Genomic DNA, 23811 nt, shown 5'->3' with positions numbered 1-23811 from the left:
CCGCAAGGGAGTGTTCGTTTTTCCAGACGCCCGTCGACATCCGAAATTGTGCACGTCGCAAGGCTCAAGCCATACCATGCCGGCTAGGACAACTCTCACCACGTTCGGTGCCTGGGATTCTGTTAACACCAACACGTGGCTCCCCCTCACTGTCAGGCATCGAGTCGATGCCTTTCCAGAGGGGAGGGGCAATGCCGCACTTAGTTTAGCCATCACGCTACCGGCTCCCCCGTGCGGTCTGTCTTCGACCTTTGTCGCGCTCCGGACTTCGTCCTCTTCTGCTCGGTGCTAGGCCCTGCCGGCTACGCTCTGCGCAGTGTGCTCGCCAGGTACTGTTCTGCCAGGGATTGAACGTCCTACCGGCGTCCGTGACAATATTCTGTCGTGACGAAAATCATTCATGAAATCAGAGAGTTCACGTAGAAACTGCGGAGGGGAATTGGGGCCTCTGTAAATTGCAATGACTAGAAAGGACCGTCCCCAACAAGAAATTTTTAACGTGAGGCTTTCATGGTTTTCAATTTGAGTTAAAAAAGAGGTGTCGATGCGATGTTTTTCGAGTATTGCAACACCGCCTCCTCTGGTAGATCTGTCTCGACGGAACACCCGGTAAAGGGGAGGAAAACATCTTCACCATCAATTCCTTCGTGCAACCAAGTCTCTGTGATTACAACAATTTGTGGCTGATACCCTAAAATTACGGATTCAAGATGTAGTTAACACACTGCGCGCATTTATGCTTAGAAACCTGAGTTACTTGCTAAGCGGTGATGCGAGTCACTCTTTACTATGCTAATTTCTTTTCTTGATTTTGCAATTTTTGGCCTCACCCCACGGGAAAATTTGCCCGTCCATTTTTAGTTTATCGTTCACCAGAATGGGCTTCTTGCCTTGTTCTCTTTCGATTTTCGTACTATCCCATAAGAGATTTCTTATTCTGAGGGTGTCACGTGAATAGTAATTTTGTACAGAAAGTTTGGTTCCTTTAAACTAGCGGCAATTCCGCATTACGTCTTGTTTTTCATTAAAGTCCTGGAAGAGGAATATGACTGGTCAGTTGTTCCCAGCTATGCCAATACGGTGGATTCTGGCGACTGAGTAGCATGTCACACCAAGCTTCTCTTGAAGAAAAATCAGAAATAACTTTCTCTTTAAGGACAGATTCTGATTCGTCACTGACTTCTTGTACCCAAAACACAACTAAGCTGGAACGCCTACTTCTGTCCTCCAAGTCGATAATTTTTTCGCGTAGGAAGTTTACTGTTCTTTCCAGGTTTTCAACACGGGCTGATTGGTCTTTTAATATATCTAGCTGTTGGGTGAATTCGTCCAATATTTTTTCCATCTTCGCGTTATGCGTTATGCGTCGTTAATGCTGCCATTTCGTCTGTCAATTTTTGCTTCCCCAAACTCAGTTGCTTCAACATCTCTTGCGTGCTCATACTGTCAGAGTTTGTCTCGGGGCCAGGATTCAGTTCGACGTCGTCACACAACATCAACTCGCACATTAGGTATATATCTCACTCGATACGGATGCAATGTTGGGGGCAAGGCAGAAGCAGCATACCACGACAATCACCTTTAAATGAAGCATTATAGGCACCAACATGGGTTAGACAAAATAAGGGTGCGTAAGACCACCTGCTGCTGCCTGGTCTGCCGAGCCCACTGAAGTGAAATTCTTGCGGTCGGCTATTTAAACGGATGTCCGGGGAGGTCACATGCTGATGCGGCGGTGCTGTAGGCGTGACAGACGTAGCCAGATTCATGACGTCATCAGGCTCTTGATGAAGGTTGTGCTGATAGTCCGCTCCGGCATGACCAAGCAGAAAAACCCGGGTTAGACAACAGAAGGGTGCGTAAGGCCACATTCTCATGCCTGGTCTGCCGAGCCGACTCACATATATGCACCGATATCGCACATATAAATTGCTTTGGTACTTCACATCCGTTAAAGTGAAGCTGGCGCGGCCAGGATTATTAGGCACAATTGCTTTTATAGGGATTAACGTCCCAAAGCGACTCAGGCTATAAGGTACGCCGTAGAGAAGGGCTGAGGAAATTTCGACTACCTTGGATTCTTTAACGTGCACTGATATCGGACAGTGCACGCGCCTCTAGAGTTTCGCCTCCACTGAAATTTGATAGACGCTGCCGGGATCGAGCCCGCGTCTTTCGGGTCAGCAGCCGAGCACCATAACCACTCAGCCACCGTGGCGGCTCGGCTGCGTTTGGGCACAATTAACAGTTAAAAGGGCTGTGAAACAGCTTCCGAGGAGAGCACATCAACTCCCTCTATCACTGCATTGCTTGTCATGAACACCTGAGCAATATATTACACTTGTACACGCAGCAGAGAACCCACAATCGCGAAATTTGGCGAGCCCTTCTCGGCGACTTTTTCATGCCCTGTCCTCATCCGTCTTTCGCACCTTCGTGTGCATGTTGAGAGATCGTTATTGGTTAGATTCTTGAAAACTTCACGCAGCTATCATTGCCGCGGCCAATAAGCCGCGTAGCTACGGCTGGACAGAAGCTCCGCCGCCAGAAGTGTGGCCGACAGAGGAGCGCCGACCTACCAGCGTGCGAAGAGTGACGAGACGAGAGGGAAAGATGCGTTGGCAAAGATATTGAAATTATCCTACAGATAACTTTGCTTCTATAAAACGCAATAACAAGGTTCTGGCAGGACATTGTTTGCGACGCGGTGTAATTTATTGGGACCCCTTTCAGAGCTTTTTTATAATTTGTTTAGATATCTCGACATTTAATTTTTGCCGCTCGCATGCCAAGTTCACAGCTGCGCCCCGCTCCGTACTTGGTACCAAGTTGTTGTCAAAGTTGCAAGTGAGTGTATCATAAAAGTTAGAGGCCGTGTTAACGAGATAACGAGGAAAGGTTTGGCTTCATTTATGGGTTTAGCCTTCCGAAGCGACTCAAGCTGCAAGGAACGCCGTAGAGGAGGACTCTGGATAATTTCGACCATATAGGGATCTTTAGCGTGCACTTACATTGCAGAGTACGCGGACCACTAACATTTTGACGCCTTTGAAATGCGAGCGCCGCGGCCGGGATCGAGTCCGCGTCTTTCGCGGGATCGAATGCGCACCCGGCCTTTAAGAACGCCGATAGCGGCTTAATGGCGAACATGTTCAATGTCTCAATGGGCATTTTTAGGATAATTTGGAGGCTATTTCTTGAGAAAATAAATCGAAAACCTTGTTTTCTTTCATGGAGAATTTCCAAACGTATTTCGAAGTAGTGCTTGCACACCCCGGTTTCTACCAAGTTCTAACGATGCTGACCACGGCGGCCTGGGAAACCTAGAAAAAAAACTTCTGTGCAGTCACATCGAAATAAACAATGCAGACGACTTGTGTTGCTCCTTCTAGGCACCGACGCTCAGTCCAGTCGAAAAAAGAAAGTGACTTGAAGGACTCACATCCAGAGCCGAAGGCGTACCGAAGAAGCTCTAAGTACAAGAACTCTTCTTCACTGGCGCACGAAGAGTAGGAATCTAAAGAATCTTAGTTCACATTAATTAGCAACAAATTGTGTTGAGCTATGAAATTTAGGACCGATGTCAGTGCGGCCGTGAACGCGAGCTCAAACATCCCACCCTCGTCGCAGTTGTGGTGCGAAGGCCTTCAAAGGAATGAAGACGAGGCTTCGGTTCGAGTGGTAGACAAAAGACCATTTATGTTGTTGTGACCGAAGGTAGAATGGAAAAGAAATTGCACGGGCCCGCCCAGTGCTTCGAGCTCAGTCACAGTCGCTGCCCCGTGCAGACAAAGGAGAGTTGAAAGACACGCGAGAAGAGAGCTTGAACCAAGAGAAGCACGTAGCAAAACCGCGTCTGCCGAAGAAGCGACGCTGGTTTAAGAACAGATACCCCAGTCCCCTCTCCCTTTATTAGACGAGGACACCGGTATTTATACTCTCAACTCACATGACATTTCTAAGAGCCAATTAGAAATTACACATGTACAAGTACAAGTCGTAGGCAATCCACTAAATCGAAACACGAACGAAAACCTCTTATACAACACCTGTTTGCTCTCAAAGCCACACGATGCCTTCTATTTTCGAAATTAAGTTTAGAACTTTCATTTCGCTCTTCTTCAGCAGTTTAGTGAGTCTTCTGCGTTTAATTAAGTGCGTTGTATTATTCCTTCGTTATTCGTGGGTGCATCCGGTACGCGCTGCGAAATGCATTTCCTTCATTCAACACCAGGCAAAGTGATTGGCGTAATTAACTTTGGCTCCCAAGTGTGTAACAAAGTATTCCAGTGGTAAGACCTCTTTTTTTCAAGAAGCTTGCTGTCTTATAGGTTTTATACGCTATGTACACAACTGTGTGCATTGGTAACTTGCAGCTTCTGGTAATTGTGTTATGTTAGCAGTAATTTCTAAATTGCAAATGTATTCCGCACAATTTATTTGGCTACAACTGTATTTCCTTGTCTTAGGAAACGAAATAAACTAAATGACGTGTTGACAGAGGTGATTTTGACTGCGCGCCCATAGCAGAGTCAGAAATCAATTTTTAAAAGTATTTTGGTTAGCTGCGCACAATGAGACAATAATGACTGCATGTTCTTTCTAGGGCTTGTTTTGATCACTGGGGAGAAGCGTGTTGCGATTTCACAAACATTAAGACGCTTTTTCAAAACATTCCAGATACCAGTACAAAAATAATAGTCTCTATTTCACCCTTCAGGTGAGATTAATTAGCTTCATTTTAGCCTCCAGAGACTGTTAGAGATGGAGAAAACTTTTTTTAATAGAAGTGGAGATCTGAATGGAACTGGCCTCGTAAGGGGTTAAGTGCTTTGTCGAGGACTACTCCTCACAAATTCTCTATTATTTTAATTCTTTTCTATGGCGAAAATAAGTCTTTCTTATTCGAGATGTTTGCCATTAGGCATAATGAGGAAGGGAAATGGGATATGCAAATAAGTCTATTGCGAGTTGTGTGAATATGCGCTAGCAGAAGGTTACACATTCCGCAAATAGAGCCTCTTTATGTACTTTTTGCTCAAGGAGAAATTGCCAAATACTTTTCAATAGCTGGAATACATGCCACCCTTCTTCTCATTGCCACCATACCACTTCGAAATCCAGGGTCATCGGTTTGAATAGTGAGTAGACAAATGAGCAACATTTAACAAATTGCTTTTTCTGTCTTGAGACTATTTCTAGAGTTTCTAAGGTAACAAACGACCATAAAGGGTAACGGATATGACTTGAAAAGAAGGCCAGTGCAGCAGGGGGCGGCAGAAAGCTAGGCGATTGTATGTGATTAAGCAGTTTGCGGAGATAAGCTTTTCGTGTGCCGACGCGGGCTTACACAGAACAAGATTATTTGGAGGGATCTGGGAAAGGCCTTTGCACTTCAATGGGCGCAGCCAGGCCAATGACTGTGATGACCACAATTGTTAGTTACGAGCTGTGGACGTGTGTCATGGGTGTTCCTCAGATACGGGTACTTTCTACACCTTCACCAACTGTGAGAGAAATTCACCAGCAGTATACATACTTCAGTAGTTATGTGTCATTTCTATGGACACTAACAGAGCACGGTCGCAAATTGATTGATTGGTGTTAAACAACAGACATCTTTTTCAAGTGCGTACCAACCAAAAATTTATTATTAAAACTCTGAACAAAATATGACGGCTTACTGGTCATACCTAAATAGAGGCATCAAACATGATTTGAAGGCCCATGCAGTTGAGTTCAGCTCGTGTTCGTCAACCAATGAACAACTGATCACACGATAAGCCAAATTTGATGTATGCATAGAACTGCTGCGTTTGCCTTCCACCTACGAGATGTGTGGTTAACCGCGTATTGGGCAGAGTATGCAGACATGGGTGGTATTTAACACATGAGTACCATAATACTGGTGTTCCGTTTGCTTACTCTGGAAAATCCATACATAGGACGCGTAAAAGAGCTCAAATGTTGGCGAGCTGGTTTGGTTCGATCACAATCTATAAAAAAGAGGACGAACACTAGTAAGTACTAGAAGGTAAAACTGCGCAAATAAGACATATGGAGGCAAAACGCTAAGGCGCCCGTGTGGTGTGCAACGTCAGTGCACGTTAAAGTTCTCCAGGTGGTCGAAATTATTCCAAGCCCTCCACTACGGCACCGCTTTCTTCCTTTCTTCTTTCAATAACTCCTCTATCCCTTCCCTTACGGTGCGGTTCAGGTGTCCGCCGATATATGAGACAGATACTGCGCCATTTCCTTTCTTCGAAAAGCAAATATTAATATTATTATTAATAAAATTATTTTGTTATAATATTTTTATTATTTTTATTAAACAAGGCAAGGAGAAGAGAGAAAAGTACGAAAACGACACCACGGGCACATACTTTCAACAGTTTATTGATGGATGCAAGCACATGATATATAAGCGCGGCACATAGGCGCGCAACCACCTTTGTCAATTTGCACAAATATTGATACAAGATAGTACACATTAATCGCATTTTGTTTCCGGACAAACAAAACTCAAGAAACCGAATACCATCATTGGGGACGGCCCGATCAATAAAGGGGGAAATCAGACATGTCGCTAATAGCTTCAAGCCAAGCAATTTAAAAAAAAGAAACTTGATTACAAAGTAAAGATCAGCCTGTATAAAGGTAAGGGAAAAAACAAAACGCGAGAAGACATTGTTGGCGGTTGAAGGGAAAACAACAGCAAATGAAAATAAAGGCGATGATGAAAAGTGGTATGAAGCATCTAAAAGCAAGCATGACCTGGTGGAAACAACAAGGCACAAGGGTATAGATGAACATTAAAACCAAGGAAAAGAATACAATTTCCTAGTCTGAAAAACAGTGAACAGCCACGCATGACATGAAAAACATTAGAAATTTTAAGTGGTTTTCTAAGAAAACAATTTATTTCTCATAAAGTGAAACAGATTGAGTGTTGTCAGAATTTACACCAGAATTTGTCATTTGAAAAGCTTCGATGACCTCCATTTCGGTCTTATCTTTGGAATTGAACAATACCTTCGTGCTATGAAAGAGCGGAGTGCAAGGCACTTTTTTTACTATTTCCTTCCGTTAAAATTCTTGCAATGGCGTACCAGGTGGCCTACAGAGTTGTTCTTTAATGCACAAGGAAAGAAAATTATGATCAGTGTGTGCTATCTTTCATCAGCACATGAGCGAATCGACAGAGGTGGTTGCGTGCCTCAGTTCCGAGCATACATAGCGTGCGCTTGCAGTCATGAGTAAACAGTTGGAAGTTTGTGCCTTTAATGACGTATTCGTTCGTACGTTCTTTGTCTTATTCGCGCAATTTAACCTTTTAATTAGCTGAATAAACTTGTCCGCAATAACGTTCTGCCAAGATTAAGTATAGACTTCGCCACGGGGATGGTATCTTTTTTTCGTTCACGCCTACGTTTTTTCGCCTTAGTTTTATTCACCCTTTTATTTTGTACTTTACTCAGCGCTTAAGGTATTGGTTTGTGATTTCAGCTCTGGGAGAGCATGATTCCCGTGACTCAAGATATGTCCAACACAGAAGAACGACTGGCATACACCAGATCACTTGCTGAGGCAGCTGGTCTGACGGTGAGAAGCTGCGAAATGGTCAAATGCTCCTGCTCCCTGCAAGAATACATGGGTAAGTTTGACGAGACTCCATGACAAAGAAACAATAACGATTGACTTTGCGTCCTTGAACATACTATTAATGTGGTCGTGGGAGGTTCCGATCACCAGGCCATGCCATGACTAAACCGCTTGAGAGGCTTCTTGCTGACACCAGATTATTTTCTTGCCCACATCCTATATAGCTATGAACACCTCGAGCAATATGTTCGCCGTACAAGAAGTAACAAGGCCAACATTCAGGGGCGGACTTTACTTTTAGTTCTGACACAACTGTGCATAATAACTGTGCATAATCTGTATATAGATAGGAATGATCTAAGCTTCCGATGCCCGGCAAATTTTGCTTAAAGTTGGTCCTGCGCTGGTACATAGTAGTTAAAACTGCCATAAAAAGCAATGGTGTGAGGCTTCGACAGCAAATAGCAGAAAACTACGAACGTGTCGAGGAGGGATCTGCGGATATATTGATAGTTCGGTGCAATCTTACGATATGCGATAAAATCGAGTTCATAAGCAACTTGCTAAATAAATGCACATGCTGACAATTTCTTAGTATGTGCTGAAATTTGTCCACATTCGTCACGTTAAAGTGAGCGCGCGTAGAATGAACTACTATGCCACGAATATGAACACGACGAAGAACACGTGAAAACCTCTTACACTGTTAGCTAATTGTGAGTAAATGCTTTCTGACGTTGGATATGGAAGCCAGGGCACAGGTTGTGCCCAGGAGCGAGATATACGCCCTGTGGCTTTTGACACGTGGTCGAAATATGAATGCAGATACAAGTTTGGTTAGTTGATCTCTTTTTTTAAGCGAGATTTATTCCCTCAGGGCATCAATGGGCTAACGTGGGATGAAAGATGTAGTAATGATTAAATTAACGGAAAAAGGCGAGTTCATTTTATGAAGTCTAGTAGAGAGCGATGGTATGGTCTCTGCTTCCAGGCAATATATGAAGCAGGGCTCCTCGGTGAAAGACCCGCTACCTTCAGTTGCCCGATCCTTATAAGCTTGAGAGCAGGGCAGTCCCGCAGTAAGTGCTGAATGTCGGCATCTATGTCCTCGCGTTTACATATGGGACATCCAGGCCGAGGAAAGAAATCTCGGTACTGAGGCCGCTTTCGAATGACGGCAGGTGTCAGGGCAACCCCGACCCGGATCGTCCGAAGCGAAACCTCCTCAGCACGGGTAAGATCGCGGGGGAGTGTTACGAAACAGGGAGGTATGATAGCACTAGTGTGGCACCGGGGGAGTTCCTTTCTTGATGAAAGGAGGGTAACGTTCTCCAAATGAAGGATCCGATGCAATGATGGGCCTGGAGTCACAAGGCGAGTCGCTAAATCTGCCTGGCTTTGAGAGGTCAGCAGATCTCGTGGGGCCCACTCAATACGTACTGGCTGCGGGATGCGTGCAGCGAGCCGGTGGATGTCCTGATATGTTGTTGGGCAGCGGCTAACACGTCGTAGCAACCAAACTACTAGAAGGGCGACATTGACAACGCGGACCGCATGGAGCATAGTTATGGCGGCCACGGAGCAGAGCGCTTCTTGAACTGCAACGAGCTCAGCACGAAATGACGTAGGCGGTTCCGTAAGCTGAAACCTAGAGGTTTGATTTAGGGCTTGTCTGCACGGGCAGTAGATTGCTGTTGTTGCTTCTCAGGCTTGGATGCTTGCGTCTCCGTAGACAACAATGAATCCTTCAGGCAGGCAAGCATCTTGATCTTAAAATTTCTGGCGAAGCAACGATGCCGAATTACCAGAGGTTGGTCAGCGATTATCTGTTGGCTTGTTGTCGCCGAGCTGTAGAAACTTCCATGGCGGAACAACTGGCTTTGGTGGCTGAATAATGGAGTGTGACGTTGCGTAAGTCCTCAGTGCACGTTTGGAGCGTGATAGACTGGCATTAAAGCTTCGAGCATTACGGCGCTGCTGCACAAGCTCATCAATGATATTGAGCTGCACATTCTCTTGTAAAGCTATGACCGGTGTGATGCGTGGAAGGCATGTAATGGTCCTCATAACCTCACTGTTCATGGCTTCAAGGCGATCCCATTGAGCTCTTGAAGGATGTTGAAACTGGGCTTGATAAACAATACGTGGCTGCAGAACTGCCCTCACCAATTGCCGTGCAACGAACGAGCCTGCGCCACCCATTTTAGGAGCAATTCTAGTTAAACCAAAATTTTGAACACCTTGCCTTCTTGCCTCATAAAGCCACGCAGCAGCTGAACCTGATTGGTGAATTGTTCAGCCTAGGATTTTTACACTCAGGCTTTCTTGTAGTGGGGCGCCTGATAGACAAAGCCGGATTGGACCTGCAGCAAGCTTACGGCGTCTCCATCGGTTGGCGACCGACGTGTATGCTGTTTTATGCATCGAAAGTTGATGTCCGATGAATGATGCATAATTAGAGGTAACATCCAAAGCAAATTGAAGGGCAGCCGGCTTAGTATGCAGGTCTTGGTGAGTACTCCACACCGTGATGTCATCAGCGTACTGCAGAAATTTTATCACATGGATGTCAGGTAAGCTCCAAGCGTGCGGAGTGAAAGCATTATTAAATAACGTCGGCGACAATACTCATCCCTTGGGCACGGTGCAGTAAGGGACAAATGATCCGACCGCTTGGCCGCACTCTCAGAGGGAGATAAGCATGTCAGTGGAGTCTAGAATGGCTGCATGACTGCTGTCATATGCCTATTCAACATCGATTGCAAAAACGATACGCATATTGTGGCTGAAGTAGATCACAAAACTGCAGATGCCAACATAGCCAGCACGTCTTCTGCGCCAAAATATGGACGAAAGTCAATTTGTATGAGGTGATAAAAACCGTGCGGCTCTAGCCTCCGAGACAATCGTGTGGCTAGCATTTTCTCCGCCAGCTTGCACAGCGTAGCAGTTAAGGAGATAGTTCGTAAGTTTCCAAAACCCGTGGAAGGCTTTCCTGGTTTCGGAATAGGAATAACGACAACGTATTTACAGCTCTCGGGCACGACGCCATCCAGCCATACTTTTTTTATGGTGTCTAATAGTTGCGGGAGTGCAGCGCTACTCAGGTTCTTGTACACCTCGTACTGAATATTGTCCGGACGGGGCGCTGTTTTCTATTTCTCATCCTTTATTGAAGTCACCAACTCAGGCAAAGGAGAACAAATACGCAATTTTATTTGCGTCGACAGCAGATGGCATTTGATATGCATGCGCTGGGATTCCTGCCATATTTAAACTAGCGGCTGAAGAAGGCACGGCATCGTATTTTGGAAAAATGTTTCGCGCTTCTTTTTTAGTGAAATCGTCTGGCGACTAGTTAGTTGCGAAGCATTCGGTTGCTGCTGCGTCACTAGAACGGCGACTGTGTTCTATTGCACGGAACGTAAGCTTGAGAGAAGCAGTCGTGGATTTTGCAGAAAGTTTTTCGCACCACGCATGCCACTGCCGTCGTGAGAGGTCGCTTTCATATTTGCGTGCCTTAGCTGTAAGATAGTGCACTCGCGTGCGTGCCTGCGCAGAAGTAGAGTCTCGCGTAGCAGCCAGCTCGGCTTGACGGCGTGCCGCCCACAAGTTAAGAAGGAAGAAGTCGAGTGCCGGTTGACCAACATCAGTCCAGGTGGTAGTTGTAGCACTGTTGAGCGCTCTTTGAATGTGCTCAACAAGGATTGGCGAAGAATCTGTAGAGAGATTGTCGAGACAGCCGTGAGAAAACTTTCTCAGTTGATGACTGAACATTTGTAGCGTAAATGTCGGAAATGTGAGGTGTGGAGACCGATAATAATAAGGTAAGGATCGGTTCCCTCAAACTCTGGCTCCATGTACCAGGAGGGAGTACCCGGACCCGATCAAAACGTCAAATCTGAAGCATAGGGAGCAGTGGAAGTTCAACGCTCTGGCCGTGTTGCTGTCATAGGATTGTTGAGAAGAATAAACTGGGCATCTGTGAAGGCGTTTCGCACACGCCTGCCACGAGGTGAGAGGTGAGAGGCGTTAAAGTCGCCTCCAAATAAAATCGAACATCTGGGGTACTGCCAACTGACACTTAGTAACCAACCAATATTAATACGGGAGGAAGCGCCACCGACTGGTCTAACATAAAATGAAACGACCACAACGGTTCGCTTCTTAAATTTTGAAGCCACTGCCACTACCTCTGGATATGACGTGCACCAGTTTCCGAGAGCATGGTGTACACGGAGAAAACCTGAGCCCATATCTACCGCCGCCTTGCACGGGGGAGCAGCAGTGTGTACACGACGGTCTATCATTGAAGGAGACTTGTAGGCACTGAAGCCTGGAATCGATGGCAAGGCCTTTTTTTCCTGTAGAAATAAAGCCCACATTTGCAGCTCATGAATTCGTAGTCAGGTTTCGAGCTCTGCCACCTTCGTGGAAATGCCTCTGCAGTTCCACTGCAGCACACCAGCACCACCAGAAGTTGCCATTTCCTGCTACTAGCCCGAGCGCTGTATCATCACGAACGTCAAGTTCGACAACTGCTTGACCATAAACCGGAGCAAAGAAGTCACAGATTTGTCGAGTGGCATTGCGGTAAACTAAGAAGCGGCAAGAAATGACACAGGTGGGCGGGAGGAAGGCGATGATGCTGCGCCATTGATTGATGTGGCGGATGATTGCGCTGCCCGTCTACGTCGAGCGAGCAGTTCACGGTGTGGCCGGAGCTTGGTGACCTCCTCTCAAAGACGCGCGATTTTTTCGTTTACTGCGGCCATATCGTCCTGCGGTTGTTAAGGCATACTGCGCTGTTTTGTTGGCTGTTTTCGGAGGCGTTCTTTTCGCACATTACGTATCGTTAGAAGGCTGCTGAGCTGTAGTATCATGCGAGGTGTGCTCAGGAAGCTCCGGCCACTCGTAGTCATCCCACTGCAGAGCCGCGAACTGATTGGATGTCTGAAATGAAGTTATAGTGTCAGCATTGGCCAATGCTTAGTCATTCGACGACGAGCCTTTTGTGTTGCTTTTTGTTTTGTCGGACAGTTTGGAGATGTTATCTCGTGGTCGTAGGATTTACAGAGGCCTCATCGATAAGCCACTTTCCCTTCAGATGTGCCTTAACCGGCAACAGTGAAGGGGCAGGATTTGAGCATATGCCCAGTACGGGTGCAGTTATAGCAATATACTGCATTCGGTTTATAGGGCCGAGGCCGTAAAACACAATCATAATAGCACAGGAAGGCTGGTAGTGTCAGAGGTCCTTGCAAGGGGACTATGCAAGAGCGCCCCTTTCATATGCGTCGGGCCTGGATGACACGGTGCATGGAACAGTACAGCTCACGCTAGAGTGCAGCTTGATCCTCAGTGATGTCCACGTTGTAGACGACGCAGCGCTGAAAATCGGAGCATTCAACTACATATACTTCTCCTGACACTGATATTTCGCTTGTGAGGGAAATACTCCTGAGCGTTTGCAGGCGTTCTGCGGCAGTGAGAGTCGGAAGCCACACAACAATGGTGTTTCATTTTGTCCTGGTTGTGAAACCCCGAATACCTTTGGTTCCAAGGCAGCGTCCAAGTTAGCCTGTAGAATCTTTTCTGGTATATCCGCGAGGATTTTTTTGGTCAGAGATTTATTGGTCGCTCTGTAAGATGACGATCCGCGTGTAGGCTCAACCGTGTTCTCGATTGTAAGGTAAGAGGGCTTGCCTTGAGAGCCATCACTTGCCGAAAATCGAATCTGTTGATTGTCATTTGAAGGACGCTTGTGAGATGCACGAGGACAGTTTTGCACGGGTAGAGGTGCCTATAAGTTCATTGGAATGCTCGATTCATTATGCGGTTTTAGACCCATCCGGAAGTGTCGAATGAATGGCCATTCGCCCTGGGGGCAGATCAGTTACGAGCAGTTAGGCATTTCGGGATGGTAAGAGCGGCGCATCTTCCGATGAACCGGGAGCACAAAGCTGGGCCTGACGCCGCGGATCAGGTGTTGACTGCGGGGCAGGTGCTGCCACGAGAGATGCCTCCACCGCCAGCGTGGCAGCGGAGGCACTAAGCCTAGTCGCAGTGCCCAGCTCAGCTGCAATCATGCATGGCTCCCAGGAGGCCTCGGACGGTGAGAGGACGTCTGCAGCTTCTTCAGAAAGCGAGGATCCACTTCTCTTCAAATAGGGCGCGTATTTATGTGGTTGGCGAGGTTTTCCGAAGAGCGATGTGCAGCCACCTCTTGGGCTCTTGTTTTTACATGCACTTGGGTTTCCAGGTCGGAACTGTGTAGCAAGGTCTACCACGGGCTCGCATGCCTGTGCCTCTGAAGCGATCTGGAGGGTAGGGGGATCTGTTGGACAGACCCAGAAGATCTGCTCTACAGGGGATATGGCGCCGCATTTACTGCACTGCAATTTAAATCTATCCGGGTACACATGGCTTAAAACAGTGGGGTTAGGGAGAGTGTTTGTTTGTAGTTGTCTCCACAGAACCTCCTTTTCTTTCGTTAGGATTTAATGGAGAGGTGGGGGAAAGAAATTGCATATATTCTAGAAGCTACATAGTCGAAATGCAGCTTTTAGCACTTGGCGTGTGATAGCCTAACTCCGCACGCTGGGTATATGGAGAAACAGGTTTTCCCGTGGAGATACGTCCTGCCGTCTTGCTGCTCCCCGGCCTAATCGGTGCAGAAACCACCTTAGCATTCTGGATCCTAAAGACGGATACGGTGGCAGCTTTATGATCCTATGCCACTGGCACAGTAAAAAAAGGAAAAGCTGCTTTCCTTCATATGTAATGCATAAGTGTGTAGGGCATTCGGTATAACATAGCGATTTAACTGAGGGAGGATTCTATACTGAGTTTCTTTGAAAAACAGAACAAAAATTGAACCTAAGAAACAAAGTTTTTGACAGAAAGCATGCAGTACCTATAGAATTCGCAAAGTTTTTGCCAGTTTTTCAATATCATTAGAGGTTGCAACAATTTTTTTCCCAAATATACACCATCGTAAAGATACAGTTCCTTACGAGAAATAAGCGACTGACTGCCTAATGCATTGATAAGCTGTTCCGGGGTCGTGTTTGGAGGATTAATATCCCAGATGTTGTGATGATGGTGGTACACTGAGCAATCTATCTGCCTGAGGAAATTAAAAGAAGAAAACAATTTTACTTTATCTCCTCTGGTATTCACACCTAACGTAAAGAAAGTTTACAGGAATACACTCAAAATAAACTGGAACGTGAGTCTCTCAAAGGACGGCGCGAGTTATTGTTTGTTAGGAGAGTCAATATAAAATGCGCAGCAGTTGTCCGCCTCCGATAGACGAAAATATTCACGACACACTTGACACTTCGAACTTTGCAGAAGCGGCATGAACGTGGAGTAGATGTTGATTACGAGAAAACATTCGACTCAGTGGACACCTCAGCAGTCATACAGGTATTGCGGAATCAAGGTGTAGAAGAGCCTTTCGCGAAAATACTGGAATATATCTACAGCAACTGCGCAGCTGCCATAGTCCTCCATAAAGTCAGCAATAAAATGTCGATAAGAAAGGGCGCCAGGCAAGGAGAGACGATCTCGCCAATGCTATTCACCGCCTGTGTACAGGAGGTATTCCGAGGCCTGAATTTTGAACAGTTGGTATTAAGAGTAAATAGAGAAGACCTAAATAATCTGCGATTCGCTGATGACATTGCCTTGCTGAGTCACTAAGGAGGTGAACAGGAAATCATGATCGATGAGTTAGACAGGAAGAACAGAGTGCTGGGTCTAAAAATTAACATGCAGAAAACCACAGTAATGTTCAACAGTCTAGCAACAGAATACCAGTTCACAATTGGCACCGATGTGCTGGAAGTAGTAAAGGAATACGTCTACTTAGGGCTGGAAGTGGCAGCTGAACCTGATCATGAAAGAGAAATAACTAGATGGCTAAGGATGGCGTTGAGCGCATATGGCAGGTTCTATCAGATCATAAACTGCAGTTTACCAATTTCTCTCATAAGAAAACCATACAACAGCTGTATCTTACCGCTACCCACCTACGGGGCAGAAACGTGGAATCTAACGAAAAGAGTTAAGCTTAAGTTAAGGACAACGCAGCCAGCCATGGAAAGAAAAAGCATAGGTGTAACGTTAAGAGACCGGAAGCGGGGAGAGTGGGTGAGGGGACAAACGTGGGTTAATTGCATACTAGTAGAAATCAAGAGAAATAATTGGGCTTGGGCAGGGCATGTAATGAGAAGGTAGATAACCGCTGATGATTGAGGGTAACGAAGTGGATTCTAAGAGAAAGTAAGCGTAGCAGGGGGCGGCAGATGGTTAGATGGGCGGGTGATATTAGGACGTTTGCAGGCGAAGGGTGGATGCAGCTGACAAAGGACAGGGTTAATTGGAGAGACATGGGAGAGGCCTTTGCCCTGCAGTGGGCGTAGTAAAGCGGATGATGATGATGATGATTGCAGGAATACTCCAACATAGACTTTGTTGCATGGCATGAGCATGTTGCATGACAGAATTTCATAGAAGCTGGCACACTTTGAGAAAATAAAATTGCAGCAGTACTGTTTTCGGTCATCTTTCTCAAGTGTGTTTTCCGTGCAAAATAACGCTAATTCACCAACTGAACGTAATGACGTAACTTTATGGTGGCTGTAAAATGCATAAAAGCTTGAATTAAAATTTAGCACCCATGAAGGTCAGAAAAGGGGCCCATATTTTTTTTTTATTCATGAAAATTTTGGAAAGGTGGCACAAAATAGTGGTTGGAACTTGTGCGTGCTATTATGAGCGGTTGAAACACAATAGCATCCAAGCACAAGGTTTGGAAAGATTTACTGTCGCGGCGTATATTTCGAATGTCGTAGTGTTCACGTTAAATCAGGAAGACATCAACAATAATGGGACCTTTGCAAAATTAGTAACATGGAGAGTTTCATTTCACGCTTTATAACTCTCCTATCGAAACCTTTCACAAAGCCAACGGGGCCGAAAGTATACGTAATTACTGAATAACTGAACTGTTTTGAGCATTTTAGCGAATAATGCACTCAGTAACGTATTCTTTAAAACTATATCATAGAAAAAATGACAATATTGGGGCCGTCGGGGAGTAGGGCTTCTAGATTTTAGCTACTTTATTATGCGTAGGCTGTTCAAGTCGTTGTTGACGTCTACATAGTAGTATGTCGTTTATTTGCATCCGCTTCATGCGCAGTAAAACTTTTCCGCTAAATATAAGTTTTTCTAAATGTCCACTTGTTATGTGAACTCCATAAGGCGAGAGAAGAATATATGCCGAAACCAGCGCCCATTGTACTGCGTTCATGAAGGTACACGAAGGAAAGATGAAACACTCGCGGGGTATGCCTGTAATAAATCAATGGTGGCCAGATATAGCGCTCTGACTCTGTTCAAATATTTCGACACGCAGTAAATGATGCATACACGTCATCAGCAGTGGAGGCTATGTTAATGACATCCTGGCTCGAAAGAGCCTCACGTTTCGGGAGGCTTCATTTTGCTGCTTAGCAGACACCGGATGAAACGTCGCGTTTGCGCTTGGAGAAAAGGTCACGTTTTCAACAAGCTCCAAGTGCGTTCTGAGAGCGTTGGTAAGTTATAGGTAGGCAACCGAAGAAAAATGCCTGATTGGACGTCCTAAAAAATTCCTAGCGCATTCGCAGCAGCATTGCCTAACTAAGCGTGCTATCTCTCATTGCAAGGAGCGCTGCGGTAGCGTGTATATTCTAATCAGACATGATATACTCTATACTCTGCGAGGCGGGCTGTTTTAGAAAGCTGGCCAATAAGTCCGTACGACAGACAACACCTGGGCGAGCTCTTTCTATAAAAAACCTTGGAGGTACAAAAAATAACTAGAGGGCGCTCCTTATACGACATTCACTCTGCCCTTCCTTCGTCCTGCTAACCGGTACATTAGAGAGAAGTATCAAACTAGGTAGGAAGCTTAGATTTTTCCTCAGGAACGCTTCCGACGCTTTCTATACGCAAAAAGGTAGCTGCCTTGCTGAGAAAGCCGAAAATTAAAGTCCCGGAATGCATCTAGATTCAAAGCGCCTGCGAAAATGAACGTCCGCAAAACTGTTTCTACGATATCATTGCAATCCGACCAATTAGAGGCGCTACTTCAAAAAACCGGAAACGCGACCAGACACCGGAAACCGCAGATTCGCAGATAAGTCTTCAGGGCAGCAAGTGCAAGGGGTGCAGTTGAATCCCGCATCCGTCCCTCACTCTTTAGATGGGGCTCTCCGGATGATCGCGTGTCAAACGTGTCTCGTGTCAAACGCCGTGGCTGAGAGAAACTACGTGCCGTTATCGAGGACAGCCGCATAATGCAGAAAAAACTTCCGATCGTCATGGAAGCCGCATCGAGAAGCAGCAAGGACGAAAAGACGCACGAGATCGCAGGACAAGCGCTCATCGTGATCACACATGTATACAAAGGCGAGGATAACGCGGGCGTGTAGCCTTCGGTCCGTTGTGTACTGTCCTGAAGTGTACTATTGGTTACAAAATTTTTGCGGGACGCGAGTTCTTTGAAAAAATTTTATTGTAGCTCGACCTCGCTACCCAGTTGCCTGGCGTTTTAAAGGTGTAAATGCTCCTTCCTCTGCCTACAATCTCAGGAGACCGGGTAACGAGGTGAAGCTACAATAAACGCTTTTCCACGAGCTCGCGTCCCGCAAACCTTTGTGCCCAATATTGCACGTTAACTTTCGAGGAATCCGCAAAAGGATGCAGGCAGCCCTCGCTCTCTAACGTATTCCTTCAAGATCACATCTGAGTGAAAATCCTGCACACGTATTTCTCATCAAACGGTGCACTGTGCTCTCGATTATCGCGTGTTTCTTGACTAATTAAGCAGTAAGTACGATCGCAGACAACCCTTTCATTGGCTCTGCTGTGGGCATTCATGAATTGATTCCTACGGGCTGTAAGCGAAAACGAGTCAGGGTGCATTGCGCCCAACTTTAGTCTTGCGCCGCCTGCCGGCTATATATCTGTCTGCAGGGGATGCACCCATAACGTTCACGAACACGCACCAGCTGGTGGAACGTTTTTCTCGCGGAAAAGCGTGCCTCGCATGCCGTGGGCCCGCGTACTGCGTTCATAATGGGTAGCGTTGGAAGACTATTTTCTTTAGAGAGCGAAATGCGAGGTTATGGTGCATAAACGGGGATCTTTAACGTGCACTGACATCGCACAGCACACGGGCGCCTTAGCGTTTTTCCTCCATAAAAACGCAGCCGCCGCGGTCCCGGGTTCGAACCCGACCGCGGCGGCTGCGTTTTTATGGAGGAAAAACGCTAAGGCGCCCGTGTGCTGTGCGATGTCAGTGCACGTTAATGATCCCCAGGTGGTCCAAATTATTCCGGAGCCCTCCACTACTGCACCTATTCTTCCTTTCCTCTTTCACTCCCTCCTTTACCCCTTCCCTTACGGCGCGGCTCAGGTGTCCAACGATATATGAGACAGATACTGCGCCATTTCCTTTCCCCCCAAAAAATCAATTATTATTATTGCATAAACTTCGTACGCCTCAGACGCTTTTCAGGACATCTAAAATCAAATTAGCCTTTCCACTGCGCAGAAAACAAGGGGGCAACACGGTCGCATAGAGCTTCACACGTTGCCCACGAGCATGCATGTTCGCGTCGGCATGAGCGCGTCGCAAAACTAAAGAAAAAACACTCTGCAATTTCATTACACCCGTAGCCGGCACAAAGTAGCCGTTTCGTGTGCTCAAGCCAGAACGAAGCATCTTGGTCGGCCTCGTCGAAAGCATACACAGTGTGAAGGCTGTTGAGGGCTTGCGATGCTGAACATGCGGCGTACAACGGCATGAGTGCACAGAATGCGAGGCGAAAGCATGAGCGCTCGTGTTTGCAACTAATCTTCCTCTCCCTCCTCTATTTCGTGCTCTTTTAATTACTTAATCCTTCGCACTGCTTTCAGTGCTCACCGCGATGCTTCGTTTTTCGACGACAATTGCCAATCGAGGCAGCAAAATAGCTTTTGCTCTTGAATACGTCACTCGTCACCGATGCACGAATGTTGAAAATGGAATGAAATGGAAATTGAATTTAGAGAAAAGGAAGTGGTGTAGTATTTGCCTCACATATGTCGGTGGACACCGGAAGCGCGCCGTAAGAGAAGGAAGGAAGGGGGAACTGAATAAGAAAGGGACAAAGGGGTGCCGTAGTGGAGGTCTCCGGAATAATTTCGACCACCTGGGGATCTTTAACGTGTACTGACATCGCACAGTACGCGGGCGCTTCTTGCGTTTCGCTTCCATCGAAGGATGGCCGGCGCGGTCTGGTTCGAACTCGGGTACTCGGGATCAGATGACGAAATTTGGCGGCAAAACTTTCTTGGTGAAAATGCGTTGCTTTCGGCAAAAGTGACATATTTGCTATCAGGTGAGCCTACCCTATCAGCCTAGTCTGACTTAGTATTCTCCTTTAGTGTACTTCTGAACGGCAGACAGGAACCCGAAACATTAGCATAGCGGCACAAGGCAAGTGAAACGGTAGACACGTTTTCCACGGGGCTAGTTGGTACATGTAGAAATTATGGATGGTTGCATATTTTCAACGGAAAGATCTTTATTAACGCAATTTTTCCCATATTGTAAGACTGAACCATAACATTAGTATAAACTTTTGCAGATCTTCTCTGAAGATGCTGTGATGAACCAGTTTCTTAAAATGGCCCTGGGTCCACACTGGGCATGAGGAGATTGATGCACAGACTCCAGAATGATTTTGAAGTGATTTAATTAAAGCATCTGGCTCGATGCCGCTTACGGGACAGAAGCTGGGCTCGTCGTCGCCGGGGCTGAGTCAGCATGGTGTGGCACGGGCTCGACGAATGGCTGGTTGTCTGCAGCGGCCGGGCTGGGAGTTCCTCGTGGCTGTGCTGCCCTCGTTCTCGGCTGGTCGTTGGATGAGCTGCCAGGCGTGGAGGCGCGTTGGCGAAGGTCGAACGTTAGCGACGGCTAGACCCCGGGCTCAGGTCAATGCGCAGCCCCAGTCTTCTGCCTCGCTCCGTCTCCGGCCCTCTCGTCCACTCGTCCCGATCGCTCTCCCCCTTCCTCCCGTCGGCTTCCGCTTTTAAAGCCTTTGCCTCTTTCTTCAGCCGTGGCCGCGCCTTTGCCCACTCCCCCGTGGCTCTCGAGGGGTGCATAATGACGGGGCCACTCAAGCGTCGTTCGACAGGGCCGTCGACGGTTACCATATATGGTCATGTTTCTCCGCCACAACCAAATATGATCATGTCTCTCCGCTGCGACCCGACGTCAGGACGGCGCGGCCAACCGTCTCCAGGAAAAGTCACTGACCGGCTCGCCGTGGCACCGGTGCATGTGCACGAATCGTCACATCCGCTCCTTCTTAAAAGGAATGTTCATTGAACATTAGGAATTCGTCATACACACACACGCGCACACACACACGCCGCGCTGTTCGGGCCAGTATCCCGCACAAGTCGCTCCTTTCTTCCCCACGAGCACCGAGCCAGAGCGGAGTTTCAGAACAATTTTTCACCGTAGATACCACTCGAGTGCACAATATAAGACCATAATTAACAGTATGTACAACATCTCAAACAAGAGAACGAACAAAAAATGAAACTAAACGAAGCGCACTTGTAATGTACAAAACAAGGAAATGTAGTCTTAGCGAGGTACCTCCCTGTCCACTACTCGGTTACGGAGGTAGTACCTAGCGGCTGGAATACGTCTGCCAGATTGGAATGCCTCCTCCTCGAGAAGGGCGCCTCCGAGCTGCGACTGCATGAAGTGTTCCAGTTCATCACATGGACTGAAATTTTTGTGCCGGCCGCTCTGACCGCTTTTCTGCAATGCAGGGTTATTTACAATGGCGGGCTCCGTGCGAAGGTTATCCTCCCCCTCCTGTTCCCTTGAGGCAGCCGTTTCAGAAAGAGGCGAGCATGTTGGTGCTTGCTTTAACCGGTTAGCATGGACCACAGCGGTTGAGGCCCCTGCGATCTCCCGAATCCGAAAATTAACCGGCGATAGCTCTTGGACCTGCCTATCCATTTCCTCTCTTTGTGAGTAGGGAATTCTATAGGCCCGTTGGTACACTGGTGGCGAGTCGCCAGTCGTAATGCGGTGTTTAATCACTCCGCACTTTCCCAGGTCTAGCTTCGATGCAGCGAACACATCCGAGTAGCGCTGTAGGAGACCCTCAACTCTTCCTCGCTCTTTGCAGTCGATGTGAGAGAGGTCAAACTGCAGGTTCCCTTCTTTTCCTTTCCTTTCATTGACGAGGCCCGTAGTGCAAATCGGGGTACCCTGGTCATCTACCTCAGCCGTGGAGAATGTAGCTATGTTTTTGTTTTTCGGCAGGTGAAGCTCTTGTTGCGAGTAGTTACATAAGCGGACGGGAACCCTTTTCTTTGAGTCAACCGTGACCAAACAGCCCGCCACACTCAGTCCTATTGCGAGCCCCTCTGTAGGTTCAACGACTCCTATGTGTCCCTCATCAATCTGAGCCGACATCGCTCCCACACAGATTATCTCTGACCGAGGCGGCACCACTGTTTCTCTCGTTGTCCTAACACTAACGCCCTCGTGTGTTAGCGAGCCCTGTTTCGCGCTCTGTTCCCCATAGTCCACTCGTGCAACGTACTCGGCCTCTCGATTTGCTAATGGGACCAAAGCCCCGCGACAGGAAAGGCAGTTCTGGCTTAATATGAGATCGATGCCATGCTGCCGTAACAGGTCCTGACCTACGAGGCCCGATATACCATCCGGCAACGACGACAGCTTTTAAAGCCTTTGCCTCTTTCTTCAGCCGTGGCCGCGCCTTTGTCCACTCCCCCGTGGCTCTCGAGGGGTGCATAATGACGGGGCCACTCAAGCGTCGTTCGACAGGGCCGTCGACGGTTACCATATATGGTCATGTTTCTCCGCCACAACCAAATATGGTCATGTCTCTCCGCTGCGACCCGACGTCAGGACGGCGCGGCCAACCGTCTCCAGGAAAAGTCACTGACCGGCTCGCCTGGCACCGGTGCATGTGCACGAATCGTCACAATGCTTACAGTTTACTGCTGGTAATTGTTGTAAGCGAACCTCACTGGTTTTACATGACAGTACGAACTGCTCGGGCCGATCCCAGGACAAACTTTAAAAACAAGATATTGCTACGCATCGGAAAGTGCGACCTATAGCCATAAAGATGCTTATAACAGTGCGGTGCAATATTTCGCAGTTGCCTCACACGTAAAAGTGGCGTCTAAGAAAGCTGGACTTTGTATCGTATTATTGGTTCCATTAGGGCACAGAGGCGACGAATACGCAATGCGCGTAATTGTGTAGGCGAATGTTTGTAGCAGCAATTCAGACGAATTATTTATGATTTATTGTTTCTTGAAGATCATGTTGGTGATTTTATATGCTTCATTCTGCGTGCAAAGAAATAGATTAGAAAAGTAAGCTGATGGGTTCGTCAAAATCTGACTCTTTACGTCATCTCCTAGACAGAGTACCAATGTTTTATGTTTGGGCCTTTCTGTGTGCCTGAACAAAGCATTCATTCCTGCTCTGTTTTCCGAATAAAATAAAGGCTCTTCACTGCACCTTCAGACGGCAACTGAGTATTGATGATTGTGACGATTCCCCAAGTCAGCAGACGCCAAGGACACCGCAGGCGCCTTCCCAGCGGCACCCAGCTGCACGGGGGAAAGAGAAAAGATAATAAACGCTCCCCCGCTTTTCAAGGAGAGGGGCCAGTCTGACTCCCGCCAGCAATGTTGACTGTCGTTTTACGGGGCGCTTTTCACCGCGCCCGCGTTAGGGCACGTCAGTGACCCGTTCCGGCATTCGCTTCTATGCTCACCCCCTTACAATACTATAACAATTTTGGCGATGAGGTAAAAGTTTTCCGGCATCGCATCATCTGCAACCATGCCGACCTACGGAGCATTGGAGCCATTCCACGGGGAAGGAGGAGCCTGGACGGAGTACCTTGAGCGAGTCAAGCTGTTCTTCGATGCCAACAGCGTTCCACAGGAGAAGAAAAAGTCCGTGTTCCTGACTTGCTGCAGGTCCAGTATCTACTCCTTACTACGGAGCCTGCTGACGCCTAAAACTCCAGATCAAGTCTCTATCGCCGAGATATTTTCCGTGCTTTCGGGTCACTACATTCCGAAGCCTTCCGTGGT

At 47.2% G+C, this 23811-nt stretch overlaps 1 protein-coding gene across 1 annotated transcript in view; it reads left to right on the top strand.

Annotated features, from left to right (window-relative positions):
* The window catches only part of LOC144123852 (uncharacterized), a 41060-nt gene that overhangs the window by 14213 nt on the left and 3036 nt on the right, over window positions 1-23811 (top strand). Inside the window, exon 2 of the mRNA XM_077656582.1 lies at window positions 7507-7654. Within this exon, the coding sequence (XP_077512708.1) occupies window positions 7507-7654 (148 nt within the window). The remainder of the gene's footprint in view (window positions 1-7506; window positions 7655-23811) is intronic.

This window comes from Amblyomma americanum, chromosome 3, assembly GCF_052857255.1.
Source record: "Amblyomma americanum isolate KBUSLIRL-KWMA chromosome 3, ASM5285725v1, whole genome shotgun sequence".
Taxonomy (NCBI): domain Eukaryota; kingdom Metazoa; phylum Arthropoda; class Arachnida; order Ixodida; family Ixodidae; genus Amblyomma; species Amblyomma americanum.
The sequence above is the reverse complement of the archived record's forward strand: the minus strand, read 5'-3'. Positions and strand labels throughout refer to the sequence as shown.